Raw genomic sequence first — 21,972 nt, forward strand, 5'->3', positions numbered from 1 at the left:
AGCTGAGAGTGGTGGATGGTTCTGGTCTCTCCCACAACACACACCTTCTACACTGGGGTGGAGAGTTTGCAAATTGTGCAGGAGCTGGTTTTGCTCTATACCAGCTGAAAGTTCCCAATAGGGAATTGTCAGCTGGGCAGCTACAGACAGATTTCAGACGCTTTGCACTGCGCAGGTTTGTACGCTGTAATGGGAACTGGTTTGGGATAGGACAAGAGAAGTCTTCTTCCATAGTCTGATTGAGAAATGTAATCTAGAGCTATTTTCACAAATGGAGGAGGGAGACGGGTTCAAAATCTGACTTGATGCTGCCAGGATTTCAGTTTCTTGCAATTTCTTGCATAAGGATTTGCCTGTTTTATAGGATTTAGGCGCCTCAGATTTTATTACCAGGTGGCCTACTGGGTACATTGCTGCTGGACCTATCCCATTTCATAACATGTATGAAACCAGATCCTAGGAACTATTAAAAAGATAACTCTAAGGTTCCTTTTGTTAGATCTTCAGGCTCTATTTTGGATTGGCATCCTGCAGAGTCCTCTTTTAAGTAGACCAAAAGATTAATGGATGAACTTGTTCTCACTGGCAGGCACTCAACTGGCCAATTCTGGAAATCTGTCTCTGCTCTTAGCCAGTGGATGTGTCAGATGAAGGCTTTTGAAGTCTTGGAAAAATTGACTGCCAGCCTCCATGGTAAATCAGCAGTGAATGGTTTTGTAGAACTAATGTGTATTAAGACTCAGGAGGGAACCTCCTCTCAGTAACTACAAGGCTGATGTAACTGTAGTTCTTCATGTTTTCTTAAGTGTTTCCTCTGCTACCCTAAGTTATGGCTAAGAAGTGAAAAAATTATTTAAGTTATATCTGTTCTGTATGTTCTTCTCCTTGTTCGCCTTAGAACAAACAAAACAACAACAAAAATCCTACCGAACTCTTACATTTAATGTTACAAAATAGCAATAAATTTACTGCAAGAGGAATGTCATTTCGTAAGACTGCTTCTGCCTCTATAAACAACAAGATTACAGGATTTGCTGTTTGTGGGGAAAAAGAAGCATCTACTTGTTCTAACACAGACTTCTCAAGTTTGAGTAAACAGTGTTTACTTTTGCATCTATACAATTTTAAAGATGAATGCAGAGATTTTCATTGGCGAGGGAAGAATGTTTATTGCCAACTACTTTGGGCAAAACTCTTCAGTGTCTACTTTGTACTGGTGTAAATGCCAACACCAAGGCACTGAAGAATTTGGCTAGCGAGTGTTTTTTAAAGTGGCAACTCATTTATATTGCATTAAAATAGTTCACTGTACATATCTAAGTTTATAAAGCTATTCTCGGTTTCATGGGGATATGATATAAAATCTTTGTATCCATACATATGACTTATTCTGTTTTTAAAACTTACGTGAAACACTATGACAGAGACTCTCAAAAGCTCTGAATTTTTACATGCTGTGCTTAACTAATATTCACAAAGTAATTTCATCAGCACATTTTAATGCAAAGTTATTTTTGTGAATGGCAGAGAGTAGATCCAAATCACAAACCTAAGCACATTATTGTTTCAAATGCAGAAAGAGAAGATGCAAAAAGAAATTACTATTACACAGAATGAAACTTCTGTTATGAGTTCATTAGACCAAGTTTTAGTAACTCCACTGAAGTCAAGGTACAAAGCACACAGCAAACGCCACGAAAAATCTTTGTAGGGGTATTTGAAACAAGCGATTACATGGGGTAAATTAATGGAGATACCCTATCTCCTAGAACTGGAAGGGACCTTGAAAGGTCATTGAGTCCAGCCCCCTGCCTTCACTAGCAGGACGAAGTACTGATTTTGCCCCAGATCCCTAAGTGGCCCCCTCAAGGATTGAACTCACAACCCTGGGTTTAGTAGGCTATCCCTCCCCCCTTCTCTAATGTACAGAGATTTTGAAAAATCTTGTTAACCCTTGCTAACATTGGTTCAGTTAGACAAATGGTAATAATGACAGGCCATTTGTCAAAAGTTTCTCTAGTGTAAGCAAGAGTTGGAAGAAGCATTCTTCTGTAAGAATTCTTTATCCATCCTAGTTTGTTGCAACAGAAGTTCTAAGAACACCCCATGAGTGTGTTGTGAAAGTAAATCAGATGCTGTGAGGTGTCCCACAAGAATCATTTAGGCCTAGTCTTCACTTACCGGCTGGTCCGGCGGCACGCCATCGATGTTCTGGGATCGATCCCGGAAGTGCTCACAGTCGGCGCCGGTACTCCAGCTCGCCGAGAGGAGTACGCAGCGTCGACGGGGGGAGACTTCCGGCCGCGTCTGGACCGCGGTAAGTTCGGACTAAGGTACTTCGAATTCAGCTACGTTATTAACTTCTGTTATTAACGTAGCTGAATTTGCGTACCTAAGGCCTGGTCCCCACTTAGTCCGGACTTCGGACTAAGGTACGCAAATTCAGCTACGTTAATAACGTAACTGAATTCGAAGTACCTTAGTCCGAACTTACCGCGGTCCAGATGCGGCCGGAAGTCTCCCCCCGTCGACGCCGCGTACTCCTCTCGGCGAGCTGGAGTACCGGCGCCGACTGTGAGCACTTCCGGGATCGATCCGGGATCGATTTATCGCGTCTTAACCAGACGCGATAAATCGATCCCAGAACATCGATGGCGTGCCGCCGGACCAGCCGGTAAGTGAAGACTAGGCCTTAGTCCGAAGTCCGGACTAAGTGGGGACCAGGCCTTAGATTAGGTAGATAATTAGTATATGGCAGTGGTTCTCAAACTGTTGTACTGGTGACCCCTTGCACACAGCAAGCCTCTGAGTGCGACCCCCCCCTTATAAATTAAAAACACTTTTTTTATATTTAACGCTATTATAAATTCTGGAAGTGAAGTGGGGTTTGGGGTGAAGGTTGACAGCTCGCAACCCTCCAGGTAATAACCTCATAACCCCCTGAGGGGTCACAACCCCCAGTTTGAGAACCCCTGGTATAGGGCAAGTATTAAGGACTGGATAATCAAGAGGTTCAAAGGAACATTGTCAAAAGTAACAGATTCCAGCAACACTTTAGGTTTTGCTCTTATATATGAAATTCACTTTTAAAACTTCTATGGAAATAATAGTTTGGATTTAAAAATTCCCCTTCACTGTTTGCTGCCCAAACATGCAGCCTTGGCTAGTAGTTAGGAACCAGAAAGTGAAAATCATTAGAAACAAAAATTAACATGGACTAATGATAGGTAAGTGAAAGACAAAAGGTAAACAAAACGCAGTGAAATTCTTTCACTTCAAATGATCTATGAAATTTTATGATTAAAAAAAACAGAGCGAGAGAGGGGTTAACCTCCATGGCTCTATAAACAGCATCTCGTTTCAACAGCCAAGTGTATCTCCTTTTGGAAAGAAAAAATCCCACCCAGGAACCTGGTATGTTGTATACCAAGTTTCAGTCTGAAGGAATTTACCACAGCCAAGTAATAAAACCCTCAAAAAGGGAGAGACAAGCACTTTTTCAGCTGAGTGGGATCGATTATTTAGCTGGTATGATCTCTGTGTACCACAAAGCTTCCTTCCACTTAATGCACTAGTACCCTGTAGCTGTGCATTGAACTCTGGAGCATTAAAAGTTCGATAATAAACACACACACACACACACCAAATCCATGTTTGGAGAGACACTTAGCGCGGGACAGTGGAGGGCAAAGGTCCAGACACAGCGGTCCATAGGTTTGGGGTGTGCAGCAGGCCCTTGTCCCAGCTGGAACTGGTGTCTTCCAGGAAACAGAATATTCAGTCCCCCACCTGGCGCAGAAGGGAACTGAAGGGGGTGGGGGAGCAGTGGAGCGAGACCACAGACAATCTGGAGGAAAAAATGCCCAGCTGCCCACATCCTTAGCACAACAACTTCCCCGCAAATGCCTTTTCCCGGCGCACAGCCCAAGAGGGGAAACGGGCGGGCCCCAGCAGCTCCCTTTATCGCGGGCTCAGCCAAGCCAGGGACAAAGAAAGTCCGTCTGCAAGGAACTCGGCGCAAACTTCCCGGGGCGCCTCGCAAGGCAGCCTGGTGTCTCTCTCTCTCGTGAGCCTGTGCTGGGGGGACCTCCGGCGGCCTCTGCCCTTTGGCAAGCGGTGTCAGCCCCCTGCCCAAGCCGAGCCCCTCCACCCGCCCGGCGCACGCCGTTACTCACTCCAAGCAGACACACTTTCAGTTCTCGTATCGCCATCATCTGCTTGGGGAGAAGCCGCTTCGCATCGTCCGGCGGAGTTACTCCCCGGCCGGCTCTCCCGAACAGGGAACGGAAAAGCAGCTGCGGCGCTTTCTGGGCAGCCCCCGCAGCCTGAGCCGCCACCGGTCACATGAGCACAGTCCCAGCTCCTCCTCGTCCTTTTTGGTGCTTTCCTCCCCCCAAAGCCAACACACACAAATCTCTCCACTGCAGCAGATTGGAGGAGCGGCGGTTTCTCTCTTTGGGACTCTGCTGCTGTGCTCCCTGCGGGCACTAGGACCCCCCGCTGCCCGGCAATGCTAGCCAAGCGCTCAGATTAGCGGGGCCAGGAATGCCCTCGCCTCGTCCCCACCCACTGCGCACCGCGCGGGTTCGACTAGCCATGTGGCTGTCCCAAAATGCGAGGGTGAATTTAGGGGGAGAGGTGCAAAAATGATGGAGGAGAGATTACAAATGCATGCAGCAAAATCGTCCTATACAGGAGTTAGAATGTCTGAGTAATGAATCCCAAATACATTGTCTCCCTCGACAGTGACTGAGACTTGGTGGGCAGATGATCTGCAAATGACAAGGCCCTCAGATTAGGGACAACAGGAGTGGGCGAGGTGTAAGAATAGAATAAAATATGCTTTTTAATCACTGGAGGGGAAAGCTTTTTGTGTGTTTGGTTTTTGCAGAACAAAACTTTTGTAGCGGAGAGATTTTTGTTCTGTTACCCCCTTCTCTCCTGTCTCTTGTTTCACCAAGGGTTCTCAATCAGTAATGCCACATAGGTTCCAGCACAGCAAACAGTTAGATGGATGGTTCATTTTAAGATAACTTTTGCATTGTGCAAAAAAATGACAATGTAATTAATGTCATCTACTTTTTGGCCCCAAAAGTAAGCCCCATTCCTTCTTGGGATTCTCTTAAGAACATAAGAACGGCCATACTGGGTCTGACCAAAGGTCCATCTAGCCCAGTATCTTGTCTTCTGACAGTGGCCAATGCCAGATGCTTCAGAGGGAATGAACAGAACAGGCAATCATCCAGTGATCCATCCCCTGTCGCCCATGTCTTCTGGCAAAGAGAGGCTAGGGACACCATCCCTGCCCATCCTGGCTAATAACTATTGATGGACCTATCCTCCATAAACTTATCTAGTGCTTTTTTGAACCCTGTTATAGCCTTGGCTTTCACAATGTCCTCTGACAAAGAGTTCCACAGGTTGTGCGTTGTATGAAGAAATACTTCCTTTTGTTTGTTTTAAACCTGCTGCCTATTAATTTCATTTGGTGATTCCTAGTTCTTACGTTATGAGAAGGAATAAATAACACTTCCTTATTTACTTTCTCCACTCAAGTCATGATTTAGAGACCTCTATCATATCCTCTCCTTTTCTAAAAGTGGCTCTTTTATCATAAACTGTTCCTCAGAAACAGTAATCTATTATTACCAGAACAATCAGTAGGAATAACCCTAGGGGTATTGTATAAATATTTACTGCCATGAGAATAATAATCAGTAAGGCTCCCACCCTGCAAAGAATTACAAATGTGCTTAACTGTACATATTGTGGGCTGGTCTACCTGCAAAAGCTGCACCATTTAACTTAAATTCCTTTTTCTAATTGGTTCAGTTAAATCTGTTCAAACCCCTGAGTGAGCACACAAATCAGTTGAAACCTCTGAATTTCACTTGGTATAAAATGGTGAACATTTTCACATTTAAAAACAATGCCACCACTTTCACACAACCCTGGTAATATGTAACTGATTACTTTTGCTATCTGATCATCATCAGTTCTATCCTTGACTATCTGTTTTGATAATAATAATGCAACACTAAAGATTAAATTAAAATATATCAAAATCAGGCCAATCTACTTAGGGACAAAAAGAGAGAGAGAAAAAACAACACATACAGACCTGGGTTTAAGGATTAAGAACAGCTAATGACATTCCCCCTTCCAGGAATTGGCATAACCTCTGTGTTTGTCTGCATGCAAGGAGCTGTGGTCAGGGAAACATTTTTGAGAAATTTGTCATGTTTCAGTGTTTTTAAATATCTGGTCAAAGCTGAAGGAAAACAAGTCTATTACAACCCTAAAGGTTTACTTTTTCCTTCTGTGGCAGCTTACTTTGATTAATAATTACAAGCTTTCCAGTGTTTTAAAATAATGTCTTGCCTTGCTTCTTTATATACTACTATATTTTGCTTTTTGCATATTACATGAAAAAGCGACTCAGCTTTTCAGAGGTATTTCTTAAGCATTTCAAATAATCTGCCTTCTCCTTCTGAAATCCTTTACTTCAGTTTCCATTGACTAGTAGGGGCCAATTCTCTTTTCATTTACCTGGTTTTACACCAGTATAATTCCACTGATTTCATCTGAAGCATTCCTGATTTACACAGGTGTGAGAGAACTAGACCATTGGAGTTGGACTCAAGCCACAAGGTTTTGATCTGGCTCCAGATGTGAGGGCAGGGGGGGATATTTGGTTTTGGAAGGTTGATTCAGGCCAATCTCCTGTGTCTATATTCAATATAGTGCTAGCTATTGGGGGAGGGTAGAACTGATTAACAGCAGCAAGCCCCTCAGAAGGGAGAAAGGATAGTCTTGTGATTAGGGACAAGACAGAGTCAAGAAATCTGTATTCTTTTCCTGAATTTACCACAGACTTGCTGTGTGACCTTGGACAAAACACTTAACTGCTCTGTGCCTTAGTTTCTCCATCTGTAAAATAAGAATAATGATATTTCTCTAACTCACAGGGATGGTGTGAGAATGACTTGAAACTTGTGAGGCACTCACTAGGGCCCCTAATTTCTCTCTTTTGTGGGTGACAGATGCAGATATAAATCCAGTCTTATGTCCATTCATCTCCCTAAACTGCTGTGGTCCATCCCAGTTCCTTGATGAGTCACCTCCTGTCTCCTGCTGCTTTCCTTCCCAATCCCTGGCAAGTGTCTTCCTGGCACAAAAAAGTTCTCCCTCCTCATCACTGGTGAGTTAAGTTCCCAGGCCATCCTGCTAAATGCTGCCTTCCCAGCTCTTGTTCCCAACGCATAGAACAGGAGGCAAGTTAACTCATTACCTGTAGTAAGAAGTGTTTTTAAATATGTATTTCCAAGGACAAATAAAATACACAAATGCACAATATAATGACTTTGCTAGAAATATTAAAGATGTGGTCCCTAGAAAATACCAAATCTATTAAATGGAGAGCAGCAGCAACAGAACAAGCAGTTCAGGTCAGCAGAAACAGGGGAATAAGAGCAGCTTGTGGTTCAGACTGTATAGCCTATTAAAAATCCAGTGGTTAAGCTATAGTTTATAACCTTGAGGCGTTTTCTTTTACATTTTTAAATTTTCCTGCAGATTAAAAACAGATTGTCCTCATCCTGAGTCCCAAGCCTCTTGTACTGTGAGTACTACAGAAGCACAGCGCAGACATGGAAGAAATCTAAGGGCCTGATTCTCCTTTCACTTACACAGGTTTGAAACATGCAATTCTCTTAACTTCTCTTACTCCTGATTTTCACAGTATGAAAGGGGAATTAGGCCCAGTAACCCAGTGACTCTTCCATGAAACACTGGTGCAATGACCAGCTCCAACCTACCAAAATTTACTTTTCTTTTAGAATCATATCATATTCCAGTATCACTGTCGCTCATTGCACAGAAATAACATATATGGCCCAATCACTCCGTCCACCAGGAAAACCCAGGGGAAAGGACTAGAGAGGAGGAAGCATCTGCAAACATTCTTCAGGGGAGAAGGAACGTGACCTTCAAGGAGCTATCCTTTATCCACTGCCTCAGAAACATTTGGAGGTGATGGAGTGCATATCCAGGGCCCTAGAAATTTCTCCACTCCTACTGTTCTTTTGTGCTGTCCTGAGACCCCCTGAACCTGCTGGGCAGCTCCCCCTCAAGTAAGGAAAGACTTTCTTAGGCAAAGCAGTGATATTGCTGAAAATCCAGTTTTTTCTTTTTTTAAATAAAATCCAATGAAGATGCTTCATGCTACTGACTAAAAGGTTTGTGCAGTTCTCAAAGCTGGGGATTTTTTGCTTTTGTAAATGCTGTGCTTGTGAAAAGTGCCAAATTCACAAACTAAAGACTGTTACCCTCTGTTAAGCCACAGAACAGGTAATACTTTTAATGCTGCAGGGGTAGTTCAGTCTCCATTCCGTCCTTGGGCTCTCCAGACAAGTGTGCCAATTAACATTAATTATTGTGTTGATTTCTGTGACTTGGGCATCATAGGCCAAATTCATAGCTGATGTACCCCAATCAAGTTAGTGAATGAATATAGCCCCATGTCTGTTAGGAACTGGACTGACACAAACAACTTATTTCACTTAGTCCATTAAACAACCATTAAGTTGTTTCAACCTCTACTGATGTGGGCTGAATTCAAAACGATAGCCTCGTGTTGAAAGGCTATCCAATTATCAATACTCTTTGCTGTATAATCTAAATAAAAATACTTATGCTGGCCACTTTTCTCAAGTTACACTCACTACAAAGTGCATGTGTACATGCATGCTTGTAATGTAAAGAGCAAAACAAGCAGAGAAGTTGCTGAGATTTAATGTACCCAATACATATTTCAAATCAGGAGTCTCATTAAAAGTGAGCATTCAAGGTTGCAGCCCCAGATTTCTCTGTTGCTATTTTTCCTTCCTAAAGCGGTCCTCAGCCTACTCTTATTGAACAGTATTTGAAATGTCACATCAATGATTAATCTCAAGAGAGTGCATCAAGCATATGTGGGTGGTTTACTCTCTGGCATGGCTGGCATGCTTTCTGCCCCTCCCCTTGCCCGGCTCATGCTGTAGCTGCTTTTGTAGCATAACATTCTGTGAGGCAGTGCTTAGGAAGGGGAACTTCTGCAGACTCCAGGCCCTGGGATTGGGGTGGTGTGGGAAACACAGTTATATGCAAGTATTCTGTCACGCCTTGCAGCAGTGACAAAACAATAACATCTGCCCATCTTTCAATCTACCCAAAAAGCAGCCCAATGAAAATCCCATAGGAAACTACAGATGATTCCACTGAACAGTATCTCAGTAACTTTCTAGAAGTAAATTTCTCAGGATAGTATATTAAAGTAGTTTTAACTGAGAAGCCAGCCCACACCAAGAGCTTTATTTTTGATGTAGAAACCTGTGTTTATTGCCAAGTGAAAGGAAAGCAGCCACAATTCCTCCTTTTAATTAAACTAAACATGGTAAAATATGAAAATGGCATAAAAATAAGGCTAAAAGTTTTATTCTCAAAGAATCTTCTATTGTGTGTACTTCCAAGTAAAGATAACAGATTTCTTTTATGGACCGCCAATTTGGGTACTACCAAGTAGGGCTTTAGCTTCAAAGTAGTTTGGAGGTGGTAAGTCAGTAAATGCATGTTTATGTGTGGTTTTCTATAGAAGCATGTGGATGAGAAATTTCTCCACAACTACTTCCTAAAAGGAATCTTCCAAATACATTTCAGCTGGGGCTGTTGATTATTCACAGTTAACTCACGCGATAAACTAAAAATAAATAAATTGCGATTTAAAAAATTAATCACGATTAATTGCAGTTCTAATTGCACTGTTAAACAATAGAATACCAATTGAAATTTATTAAATATTTTTGGAGATAATGCTGCCGGCTTCTTATTTACAATGTCACCTGAAAGTGAGAACAGGGATTTGCATGGCACTTTTGTAGCTGGCATTGCAAGGTATTTACGTGCCAGATATGCTAAACATTTGTATGCCCCTTCATTAGGGTTACCATACGTCCGGTTTTTCCCGGACATGTCCGGCTTTTCGGCAATCAACCCCCCCGTCCGGGGGGAATTGCCAAAAAGCCGAACATGTCTGGGAAAATGCTGGCCGGGCACTTCCCCTCCCGCGGCTGCTCTGCTCCTCCCCTGACTCTTCGGCTCTCTTTAAGAGCCGAGCTGCCCGAGCGCTATGGGCTTCAGGCAGCCCCCTTGCCTCCAGACCCCAGCCGCCAGCCGGGCACTTCCCCTCCCGGGCTCCGGCGGCGCAGGGTCGGGAGGCATGGGGGCTGCCCAAAGCCAGTAGCACTCGGGCAGCTCGGCTCTTAAATAGAGCCGAAGAGTCAGGGGAGGAGCAGAGCCTCCGACTGCGGCAGATCTGCTCCTCCCCTGACTCTTCGGCTCTGTTTAAGAGCCGAGCGCTACGGGCTTTGGGCAGTCCCCATGCCTCCGGACCCTGCGCCGCCGGAGCCCGGGAGGGAAAGTGCCCGGCCGGGGGCGCAGGGTCCGGAGGTATAGGGGCTGCCCGAAGCCCAAGCGCTACCGGCTTCACGGTTTGCCGGGCAGCCTCCAGACCCTGCGCCCCCGGCTGTGCGCTTCCCCTCCCAGGCTCCAGCTGCGCTGGAGAAGCGCTGGCCGGGGGCGCAGGGTCTGGGGGCTGCCCGACAAACCGTGAAGCCGGTAGCACTCGGGCAGCCCTTTTCGCGTGGCTGGGAGTGGGAGGGAGGAGGGGGCGGGGTTAGGGCGGGGAAGGGAAGGGGCAGAATTGGGGCGGGGCTGGGGTGGGAAATGGGTGGGGCCAGGGCCCCGTGGAGGGTCCTCTTTTTTTATTTGTTAAATATGGTAACCCTACCTTCATGCTTCAGACACCATTCCAGAGGACATGCTTCCATGCTGATGACACTTGTTAAAAAATAATGCATTAATTAAATTTTGACTGAACTTCTTGGGGGAGACTAGTATGTTTCCTGCTCTGTTTTACCTGCATTCTGCCATATATTTCATGTTATAGCAGTCTCGGATGATGACCCAGCACATGTTGTTTGTTTTAAGAAAGCTTTTACCGCAGATTTGAAAAAATGCAAAGAAAGTATCAATGTGAGATTTCTAAAGATAGCTACAGGACTCCGCCCAAGGTTTAAGAATCTGAAGTGCCTTCCAAACTCTGAGAAGGACAAGGTGTGGAGCATGCTTTCAGAAGTCTTAAAAGAGCAACACTCCGATGTGGAAACTACAGAATCCGAACTGCTAGCGGCATGTGACTAAGATGATGAAAGTGAATGTGCGTTGCTCTGCACAGCTTTAGATCGTTATTGAGCAGAACTCGTCATCAGCATGGAAGCATGTCCTCTGGAATGGTGGTTGAAGATGAAGGGACATATGAATCTTTAGCGCAGTGATTCTCAAACTAGGGCCGCCGCTTGTTCAGGGAAAGCCCCTGGCGGGCCAGGCCAGTTTGTTTACCTGCCACGTCCGCAGGTTCGGCTGATCGCGGCTCCCACTGGCCGCGGTTTGGCTCTCCAGGCCAATGGGGGCTGCAGGAAGCAGCGCAGGCCGAGGGATGTGCTGGCCGCCTTTCCTGCAGCCCCCATTGGCCTGAAGCGGTGAACCACGGTCAGTGGGAGACACGATCAGCCGAACCTGCGGACGTGGCAGGTAAACAAACTGGCCCTGCCCGCCAGGGGTTTTCCCCGAACAATTGGCGGCCCTAGTTTGAGAACCACTGCTTTAGCGCATCTGGCACGTAAATATCTTGTGACGCCGGCTACAACAGTGCTATGCACAGTCCCGTTCTCACTTTCAGGTGACATTGTAAACAAGAAGTGGGCAGCATTATCTCCTGCAAATGTAAACAAACCTGTTTGTCTGAGTGACTGGAGGAACAAGAAGCAGGACTGAGTGGACTTGTAGACTCTAAAGTTTTACATTGTTTTATTTTTGAATGTAGTTTTTTTTTTACATAATTCTACATTTGTAAGTTCAACTGTCATGATAAAGAGATTGCGTCACAGTACTTGTATGAGGTGAATTGAAAATATTATTTCTTTTGTTTTTTACAGCACAAATATTTGCAATCAAAAATAAATATAAAGTGAGCACTGTATTTTTGTGTTCTGTGTTGTAATTGAAATCAATATATTTGAAAATGTAGACGACATCCAAAAATATTTAAATAAATATTATTGTTTAACAGTGCGATTAATCGCGATTCATTTTTTAAATTTGACAGTCCTAATTTCAAGTAAAATGGTTGTAAATACCAGCTAAATACAAACATCCATCCTGGTCCAGCTCTAAAGTATTAGATAGTGGTTAAAATGCCAGCACAACCACTCTATACTAGCACTCTCCCCCCACACACACCTTTTCTACCTGCACTGATGGAACTGCACCAGTTGTCGTAACTGTGAGGAATCTGAGCTGCATAAAAGTCTACTGTAACCAAATATCAGGGGGTAGCCGTGTTAGTCTGTATCTACAAAAACAACAAGAAGTCTGGTGGCACCTTAAAGACTAACAGATTTATTTGGGTATAAGCTTTCGTGGGTAAAAACCCCATTTCTTCAGATGCATAGAGTGAAAGTTACAGATGCAGGCATTATATACTGACACATGGAGAGCAGGGAGTTACTTCGCAAGTGGAGAACCAGTGTTGACAGGGCCAATTCAATCATTTTCCAGGATAGGTTGTAGATCGTGGATAATGCGCTGGAGAGGTTTTAGCTGGGGGCTGTATGTGATGGCCAGTGGTGTTCTGTTATTGTCCTTGTTGGGCCTGTCCTGTAGTAGGTGATTTCTGGGTACCCGTCTTGCTCTGTCAATCTGTTTCCTCACTTCCCCAGGTGGGTATTGTAGTTTTACGAATGCTTGATAAAGATCTTGTAGGTGTTTGTCTCTGTCTGAGGGGTTGGAGCAAATTCGGTTGTATCTTAGGGCTTGGCTGTAGACAATGGATCATGTGATGTGTCCTGGATGGAAACTGGAGGCATGTAGGTACGTATAGCGGTGAGTAGGTTTCCGGTATAGAGTGATGTTTGTGTGACCATCACTTATTTGCACTGTAGTGTCCAGTGTCCCTCACTCTCACAGACCTTGGGAGGCAGGCCAGTCCTCGTTTACAGACAACCCCCCAACCTGAAGCAAATACTCACCAGTAACTACACACCACACCACAGAAACACCAACCCAGGAACCCTGTAGCAAACCTCGTTGCCTACTCTGTCCCCATATCTACTCTGGTGACACCATCAGAGGACCCAACCACATCAGCCACACCATCAAGGGCTCATTCACCTGCACATCCACTAATGTTATATATGCCATCATGTGCCAGCAATGCCCCTCTGCCATGTACATTGGCCAAACCGGACAGTCCCTCCGCAAAAGAATAAATGGATACAAATCGGACATCAGGAATGGTAACATACATAAGCCAGTAAGTGAACACTTCAATCTCCCTGGTCATTCTATTACAGATTTAAAAGTCACTATCATTGAACAAAAAAACTTCAGAAACAGACTTCAAAGAGAAATAGCAGAACTAAAATTCATTTGCAAATTTAACACCATTAATCTGGGCTTGAATAGGGACTGGGAGTGGCTGGCTCATTACAGAAGCAGCTTTTCCTCTCCTGGAATTGACACCTCCTCATCTATTACTGGGAGTAGACTAAATCCACCCTGATTGAATTGGCCCTGTCAACACTGGTTCTCCACTTGCGAAGTAACTCCCTGCTCTCCATGTGTCAGTATATAATGCCTGCATCTGTAACTTTCACTCTATGCATCTGAAGAAGTGAGGTTTTTACCCACGAAAGCTTATGCCCAAATAAATCTGTTAGTCTTTAAGGTGCCACCAGACTCCTTGTTGTTACTGTAACCAAAGGAACTGATAGAGCAGCAGAGCAAAGTTCCCCCTACCAACGCACCTTCACTTAGTTATTTAGCCATAAGAACCTAATTAAGCAAAATATATTAGTCTTCCCTTGTTCATTGTCGCCAGAAAATATCTGGTTCATGTGGCCTTTCATGCCATGGAAGTAGAATTGATTTCTTGCTAAAGTAGACTGTAAATAAAGAGGTTGACTGAAAGAGAGATCCCTGACTGCAATCTATCCATCAGTCAGAAGTTCTGACTGGGCACTCCATGAAATATGGTGGTTTCTCAATGTTTTTTGCTCTGACATAAAGTAAAGCTCGGTGGTTTTCACTGAGGAGCTCCAGTTGTGCATCAGGACCCCACTCTTCTAGGTGCTGTACAAACAGAATCAAAAGATGGATATTCACTCAAATCTAGGAAGGATGCAAAAGCCCCTTCTGTCATTGGTTTCCATTATGGTGGACAGGGCATATGAAAAAATCATGTCCCTTGGTGGAACATGAGTTTGGTCTTACTGAGGTCAGGTCCCCACAGTTGCCCCATACAGCTAGATTGGAGTATGGTATCTGACGCAGGGTATTGTGTGCCCAAACATTAATGTGGAAGGGATTTAGCTCAAACTGAGCTACGTCAAGCAGCTGAATCCATTCAGATCACTTGTGTCCATTGGAACTCTAGTACATATCCGTCCACTGTAGTCCCCCTAGAAGTAAAGGATCAGATGGACTGAGACTGGGTGGGACTATCCCACTCATTACCCTGGCCAGTTGTCTTGGCTAGGGTGGGAGCACTTTTTTTTCCCTTCTAGGCTGCACGTGGTATTGAGACATCATAGCACTCGCTGGTGGCCAGAGAACAGAAACCACAGGAAGTGGTTCTTACAGTAACTCTGACTTTGGGAACTGGGTTCAAAATAAGTTGCAGAGGAAGAAAAAAAGGAGAGCTCACTTCAGGCTTTACTTTGGGGCAAAGGAAAATATTTATCTAACTATGGGTTCTAGAAACTTACATAGGAATGCAGAGCTATTTTGATGACTCAACTTCATGTCAGATCAGTTAAGTCCTATTTACTCCAACACAGGAGTATTAAAGGGTTTGAGTATGTCTCTGAAGCAGAGAGAACTAGGGACAGATGGGAGCTCTTGGGAAATACTCTAGGAACACCCAAGCTCAGGCTGAGGTCTATATTTTTGTTGTTATTTAAGCTAATAATAAAAGGCAAACCTCCGGTAGGAAGTAAATCTAGTCCGCAGCTAGTATGTGCATATTTTTAGTGGTATCTAAAGAACTAAACATGTATAAGAGACAAATTTAGAAAGAGGAGAGAGACCTAATGATGAGCACACTTTAAGCTGATCTTGCTTTTTATCGACATATCTGGCGCCCACTGTTATCAATGAGAACTGTATTTGTGGATCAAAGGAACAAAATGGCCTTAACATTTTTATTTAAAATCAGCCAAATTACTGGCAGTGTACTTTAAAAAAAACATCACAAATTATTATAGGTAGCGTGTGTGTGAACTGACATTTCAGTAAGAAGAAGCTCATTCAAAGAGGATGTTCTGCAGTCATTCACATGGAACTAACAACTTCCTAATCTCCAGAAGTTCCACTGTTTGACAACTCTGAGAACTATGTAAACTAATTTTGCATGTCCAGACATTTAAGCAAATGAAATCACAGCAAACATAAAATTCTGATTTCGCCAATTCTTACTGAGTCACACAAACTAAAATTTTTGTGTACTTAATCTAATTTAAATCCTCTGTGTCCGTAAGTGAGTAAAAGGATGTAATATTTTACCTACAATTAATTACATTCAGAGACAACGTAGAAAAACACTATGATTCATATCTATACAGGCCCAAACTGGATGGGAAAATCTGGAGTATTGCACTTATTTTATCAAGCATTGACATTTTATTCTTTTTTGTGGTTTTGCACACACCCACTCAAACTCCATGTACAAATAAATAATCCTAATAAGCGCTTTGAGATAGTCAGATAGAAGACACTAGAGAAAAGCAGTTTTTTAAAATGCCAGTTTATGCACATTAATGACTCAAAAATAACTGAACTTTAAAATTTCAGATTTTGCTTGTGGCGAAAACACACACACACACACATTAAAATCTGACCTGGAAGCACACACATCCCAAATTTTCTAGAAAGTTTAGATGTACAGTCATTGACAACACTGTGAAGTTACATTAAACACTACAGTGTAACAGCGTTGCAGCTACTAGCATGCTCTCACAGATAGACCAAATGCCTAATTCTCATTTTGACTTACCACTGGATTTATATTAGTGTAATTCTATTGACTGACACTTTATTCCTGCATTACAGTAGTTGAACCAGTTACACTAAGTTGAACCAGACTCACAGCCTTCATGGCTATGTCTACGCTACAGCTGGGAGTATGCCTCCCAGCCTGAGTAGACAGACACGCGCTAGCTCTGCTTTAGCTAGTGTGCTAAAAATAGCAGTGTGGACATTGAGGCGTAGGCTAGCTGCCTGAGTACAAGCCCACCTGAGCTCCTGGATCTGTACTTGGGTGGCTAGCCCTTGCTACTACCCGTCATAGGTGCCAACTCTCTGGGTGCTCCGGGGCTGAAGCACCCACGGGGAAAAATTGGTGGGTGCTCAGCACCCACTGGCAGCTCCCCGCCCCCCCCAGCTTACCTCCGCTCCACCTCCGCCTCCTCCCCTGAGTGCACCGCGTGCCTGCTTTTTCCCCCTAGCTCCCAGTGCTTGCGCCGCGAAACAGCTGTTTCACGCAGCTGGGAGGGAGAGGGGAGGAGGGAGAACGCGGTGCGCTCAGGGAAGAGGCGGGGCCAGGGCGGAGGGAGAACGCGGTGCGCTCAGGGAAGAGGCGGGGCCAGGGCGGGGATTTGGGGAAGGGTTCCAAGAAGGGCAGGGAGGGGGCAGAGTCGGGGCGGGGACTTTGGGGAAGGGGTTGGAATGGGGCAGGGCATGGGCAGGGAAAGGGTAGAGTCGGGGCGGGGGCAGGGGCGGGGAGGCGCGAGCACCCACCAACACCGGGGAAAGTTGGTGCCTATGTTACCCATGCTGCAACCTCCACACTGCCATTTTTAGCCCACTAGCTGAAGTGGAGCTAGCACATGTCTGGGTATCTGGGCTGGGAGGCATGCTCCCAGCTGTAGCGTAGATATACCCCATGTGTAAACATATCAGCACCCACAGCAGCCCCACATCTGTGCACATTTTCCTGCAAACACTGAGACTCTCACATGAATACAAATACATTAGCAACCACAAACACTTGCACACACTGACTCCATTCATCACACACATTCCACATCGGCCGGAGCCTTCTTTTTTGCTGAAGCATACCCGGAGTCAATTTGGTAGGCATGCTCAGAGGTTGCCTACTGGATCAAGCCCACATATGAGATAGGCAGCTGAACGTGCTGATCTTCCCTCAGTTTGTGAATCATTCAGGAGCTTAGGTGGGAGATAGTCATATGGACACCTAGAGGGAGCAGCAGTGTACATGCTCAGAGAAAGAAACCTAGGCACCAAGGGAACTTTTACTCTGGAAACTTAGGTACCAAAAGAGGCACCTACAGGGTTCAGTGGGAGCTTTGTGGATCAGAATGGAATCAAAACTCAGTGACTTAGGCACCTTAACATAGGGTTTAGGCATCTGAATACCTTTGTGGATCCCACTCTAACTCTCCATTCTTAGGGTCAAGTCCTGCTCCCATTTAATTAATGTGACTTTTACCATTGCCTTCAACAAAAGTAGGAGCATTTCCTTAATCTTACAAGCAAGATCGGTATTAAGATTTCAATATGCTGCCTGGAAAGTGGTGTGGGCACTGGGCAGGAAGAATAGAGAGATAGCAGGATAGAATATGAGGGTTGAAAGGGACCTCAGGAAGTCATCCAGTCCAACTCCCTGCTCAAAGCAGGACCAACCCCTAGACATATTTTCACCCCAGTTCCCTAAATAGCCCGTGTAGCGGGGCGGCCTGGCTTCCAGGTGCCCCAGGAAGGGACGAGCCAGAACAGCCGCCAGAGTGGGCGGAGCCACCGCGGCCTGTCCCCGCCCCCCGGAAGTCAAGGGGCGGGACAGGAAGTATAAAGGCCAGGCCACAGCGCTCAGTAGCTGGCCGGCAGCGGGAGAGGACAGACGCTGGTGCCCGAGCTCCCGCGGACCTGAGCCTTCCGAGAGCCCGGTATCCCGAGGAGGACTGGCCGAGCCTGCCGAGAGCCCGGTATCCTGAGAAGGACTGGCCGAGCCTGCCGAGAGCCCGGTACCCTCAGGATACCTATAGGGTGGCTATATTACAACAGAAAAACTTCAAAAACAGACTCCAAAGAGAGACTGCAGAGCTAGAATTGATATGCAAACTAGACACAATCAACTCCGGTTTGAATAAGGACTGGGAATGGCTGAGCCATTACAAACATTGACTCTATCTCCCCGTGTAAGTACTCTCACACCTATTATCAAACTGTCTGTACTGGCCTAGCTTGATTATCACTTCAAAAGTTTTTTTTTTGTTTCTCTTAATTAATTGGCCTCTCAGAGTTGGTAAGACAACTCCCACCTGTTTATGCTCTCTGTATGTGTGTATATATATCTCCTCAATATATGTTCCATTCTATATGCATCTGAAGAAGTGGGCTGTAGTCCACGAAAGCTTATGCTCTAATAAATTTGTTAGTCTCTAAGGTGCCACAAGTACTCCTGTTCTTCTTTCTGTAATCATGGTATGCTTGACAAACATATTCTACCAAATCATTACTTTGATCCCTCATGTTCCAATACCACTATGCATAGTTACATCTGACTTTTCTTTACAAATCACACAACAGAACACTCACAATTCAAGAGATTATTGGCAATGTTACATTCTCTAATACGGACAGACATTAAATCTAATTTTAAACAAAGAGGTTCAAATCTGAAATACTCAATCAAACTGTGGAAGAGTTTGAATTCTGGAGAATTTAAAGCTTTCAAATGTACTGCTGGTACAGGTTATACCTGACAACATAGGACTATTGTTATGCTATACAAAGCACACGGGATCTTTAGAGGAGAAGGCAAAAACACTGAATTTATTGAAAATACAACAGTTAGCATATGCTTTTTAGTCACTCACTCACTCACACACACACAGAGAGAGTCCTGCCAGTTGATGTTTATAGTTACCAGTCTGTTGTAGCTCAAATCAATCTAATGGCCCGTTAGATTGAGCACAAGTGAGGAGTTGGGCTCTTGTCAGTCTGAACCGAGGCTTTGCAGGACTGAACCCAGAGTTCCATGGCAAAACACTCCAGCTTTATAGTTGTAAATTCCCATTTGAGTCCATGCATTTTGCAATGTCATCCTGTAGTCCTTAAGTGGTGTTATCATTTGATGGTTATTGTCAGGCTTCCCATCCTTATCTCCTAGGATGCCTGCCTCACCTCTGAGGTCGTCAATGCTGCTGACATGTTTAGCATAGGATACAATGGATGTTTTCTGATTGTCTCCAGGTTTTTCCAAGTCTCTCACTTTTTCTTGACCATCTGGACATTTGTGATGGCTTTCACACCTTATCTTTTCCTGATGCATGCATTCCTCATTCACACAAACAATCTCTTACAGAAACCTTCAAAGTTATACAGACAGCAGTATTGTATATTCAGCAGAATACATTGTAAATCAAGTCTTGCTAAAGCTTATAACTAAAACAATTCACATTGGGGCTTCAGGCCCTCAACGTTCCTCTAATCTCCTTAACATAGACACAATACAAGATCCTGTTTCTTACTTACTAAAACCTTAAAACAAAGAAATGTATATTTAACTAGGGTGCCTAATTTGTAATACATATAGGAAACCATAGTAGACATTATAACTTATCCTAAAACAAAAAGGTGACCATAATTAGTTGTAAGGATTGTTCTGGTCTGTCATTCCTTTCTGCTATTCAAAAAGGGTGGCTGGCAGGATAAAATCAAATCATACATTAATTTTCATAGTACATAAAATCCTGCTCCTACACTATGCCTTCAACAAATTTAAATATTACTGTTTTCATTAGTATCACACCCCAAAGCCTGCTAACTCAGGAATGACCCTAATGTTCAAAATCTATACAATCAACCACTGCTCTGAAGCACCTTTATAGAGGTCTTTATCAGCTACAGTACTTTGCACACTATTGAAATTAAGGATGGAGTGGGTTACCTCAATTCCTATTAAATCAGACCCTTAATGATATTTTAACAGCAGATGCTATCTTATCTCAGAATAGGCATAATTGGTGATACTCTGCCTTTACTTGTTTCCCCACCCTCCACCCCATGTTCTTGCTGCTGAGTGGTGAGATTTTGACAACTTCCCTTGGTAGGAATGACTGGGGAGTTAAATCAGTCAATCACTGACCCTTTTCCCCCACCACCGCTCTCTTCTGTCCTCCTCCTATAGGTCTGTAGAGAGGGTTCATCGGGGTTCATCCCTCTCCAGGGCGGTGGAGAACCACACCGCCTTCTTTGGTCCTTGCACGGGCCCCTGGGGAATCGGTCAGGCCGCAGGAGTCCTGGCTCAAGCCGTCTGGCAGGGGGCTGAGCACACAAAGGTAACAATTAGCAGATAATAAGCCCAGGCCTTGGGTCAGGGCAGGGCAGTAAAGATCACAGCTCAGGCCCTTAGGTAGGGGCTGAGCAAACACAGGTACCAGTGAGCACACCCAGGCTTCCAGCTCCGAGCAACCCGGGAGAGGGGGAGACTGCCACCCACAGGTGTCGGGGAGGGGGGGGAGAGGAACGCAGGCCTTCCCACTCCACTGCCTCCCAGCCTGGGGCTCTAGCAGAGGCTAAAGGCCCACTGGTGCATCAGTGGGGATCCTGGCCACAACACACTGACATGGGCTCTGGCAGTGTTGCAGCCAGACTTGGGTCGGCTGTCCCCGGGCTACTTCCCAGCTCCCCCTCTGGGGCTACCTGGGTAAAGGTGGTGTCATCAGGGGGTCGATCACCATTAGGTCCTCAGGGTAGCTGGCGAGGGGTAGGCTCAGTGACTCTTCGGGGTAGCTGGCGAGGGCTCGGGTCAGCGACTCTCCCACACGCTGATCCGCGTCAAGTATCGGCCAGTCGGGCCAGTCTCCAGGTCCAAATCTGGTTGCTGGAGTCTCCGCAGCGGGAGCTGGGATGGAGGCGTCTGGCCTCTCCAGTGGCTGTTCCTTGAGTGAGCTCTGGGGTTGGGCTCTTATACTTCCTGTTTGTCACCTGACCCTCTGGGGGGTTGGGCTTGGAGTGCTCTGGCCCCTCCCACTCCAGAGTCTGGCAGAGCTCGTCCCTCTCTGGGGCGGTGGGGAACCACACCGCCTCCCTACAAGGTCCTATTACTTTCCTCTCATCTCCAAGTGGAACTGAGACATAAGAGGTAAGTTAGCCACTAATCATCACTCCAACCTCCTACTTTCTCCCCATTTTCCTCATCTTCTCTTTCCTAAGAGTAAGAGCATTCACTCCTCTTTTCTACACTATATTTGCATATTACAACTCAATTGGTTAACTGCTTTCATTTTTTTTAAATTATATATTCTAAAACCTAGAGCTTTCTGATTTTTATGGCTGCAGATCTACAGAACATTTTAATTGTAAACTGGGTTCATCAGCCAGGACAGGGGAAATAAAGTGTCAGGCATTTATTTTAAGGCACTTTTCTCAGGGCTTGTTTTGCTGTCCACAAAATAATCACACACAAAAAGGCAAATCAAACTTCTGAAAAACACTGGGTAATAATTCCCCTAGACTAAGAACATAAGAACGGCCGTACCGGGTCAGACCAAAGGTCCATCTAGCCCAGTATCTTGTCTACCAACAGTGGCCAATGCCAGGTGCCCCAGAGGGAGTGAATCTAACAGGCAATGATCAAGTGATCTTTCTCCTGCCATCTATCTCCACCCTCTGACAGACTTTCCCTGTTTTAACAGTCAGGAGCAGAGAAGACACATTCTCTCCCTTAGTTCCCCTTTAATCTGCTTCCCCTTCTTTTTATACTCTGCCCCAAGCAGCCATGTAATAGGGGCAGGGACCTATTAGCTTTCACAGACTGCAGCATCCTTCCCTGGGCACAGTAATATACTTACT

General features: G+C 45.0%; 1 protein-coding gene across 3 annotated transcripts in view; it reads right to left on the reverse strand.

The window, feature by feature from the left end:
* The window catches only part of RAB31 (RAB31, member RAS oncogene family), a 101,569-nt gene extending 97,070 nt beyond the window's left edge, over positions 1–4,499 (reverse strand). The window contains exon 1 of one of the 3 annotated variants that reach the window (XM_005282655.5): positions 4,176–4,499. In XM_005282655.5, coding sequence (XP_005282712.1) covers positions 4,176–4,214 — 39 coding nt within the window. In that variant the 5' untranslated portion in view covers positions 4,215–4,499. Of the gene's footprint in view, positions 1–3,643; positions 3,843–4,175 lie in introns of those variants that run through there. The other 2 variants (XM_065582037.1, XM_065582036.1) reach the window with 2 other exon arrangements.
* Between the last annotated feature and the right edge of the window lie 17,473 nt (positions 4,500–21,972).

Source organism: Chrysemys picta, chromosome 2, assembly GCF_011386835.1.
Source record: "Chrysemys picta bellii isolate R12L10 chromosome 2, ASM1138683v2, whole genome shotgun sequence".
Taxonomy (NCBI): domain Eukaryota; kingdom Metazoa; phylum Chordata; order Testudines; family Emydidae; genus Chrysemys; species Chrysemys picta.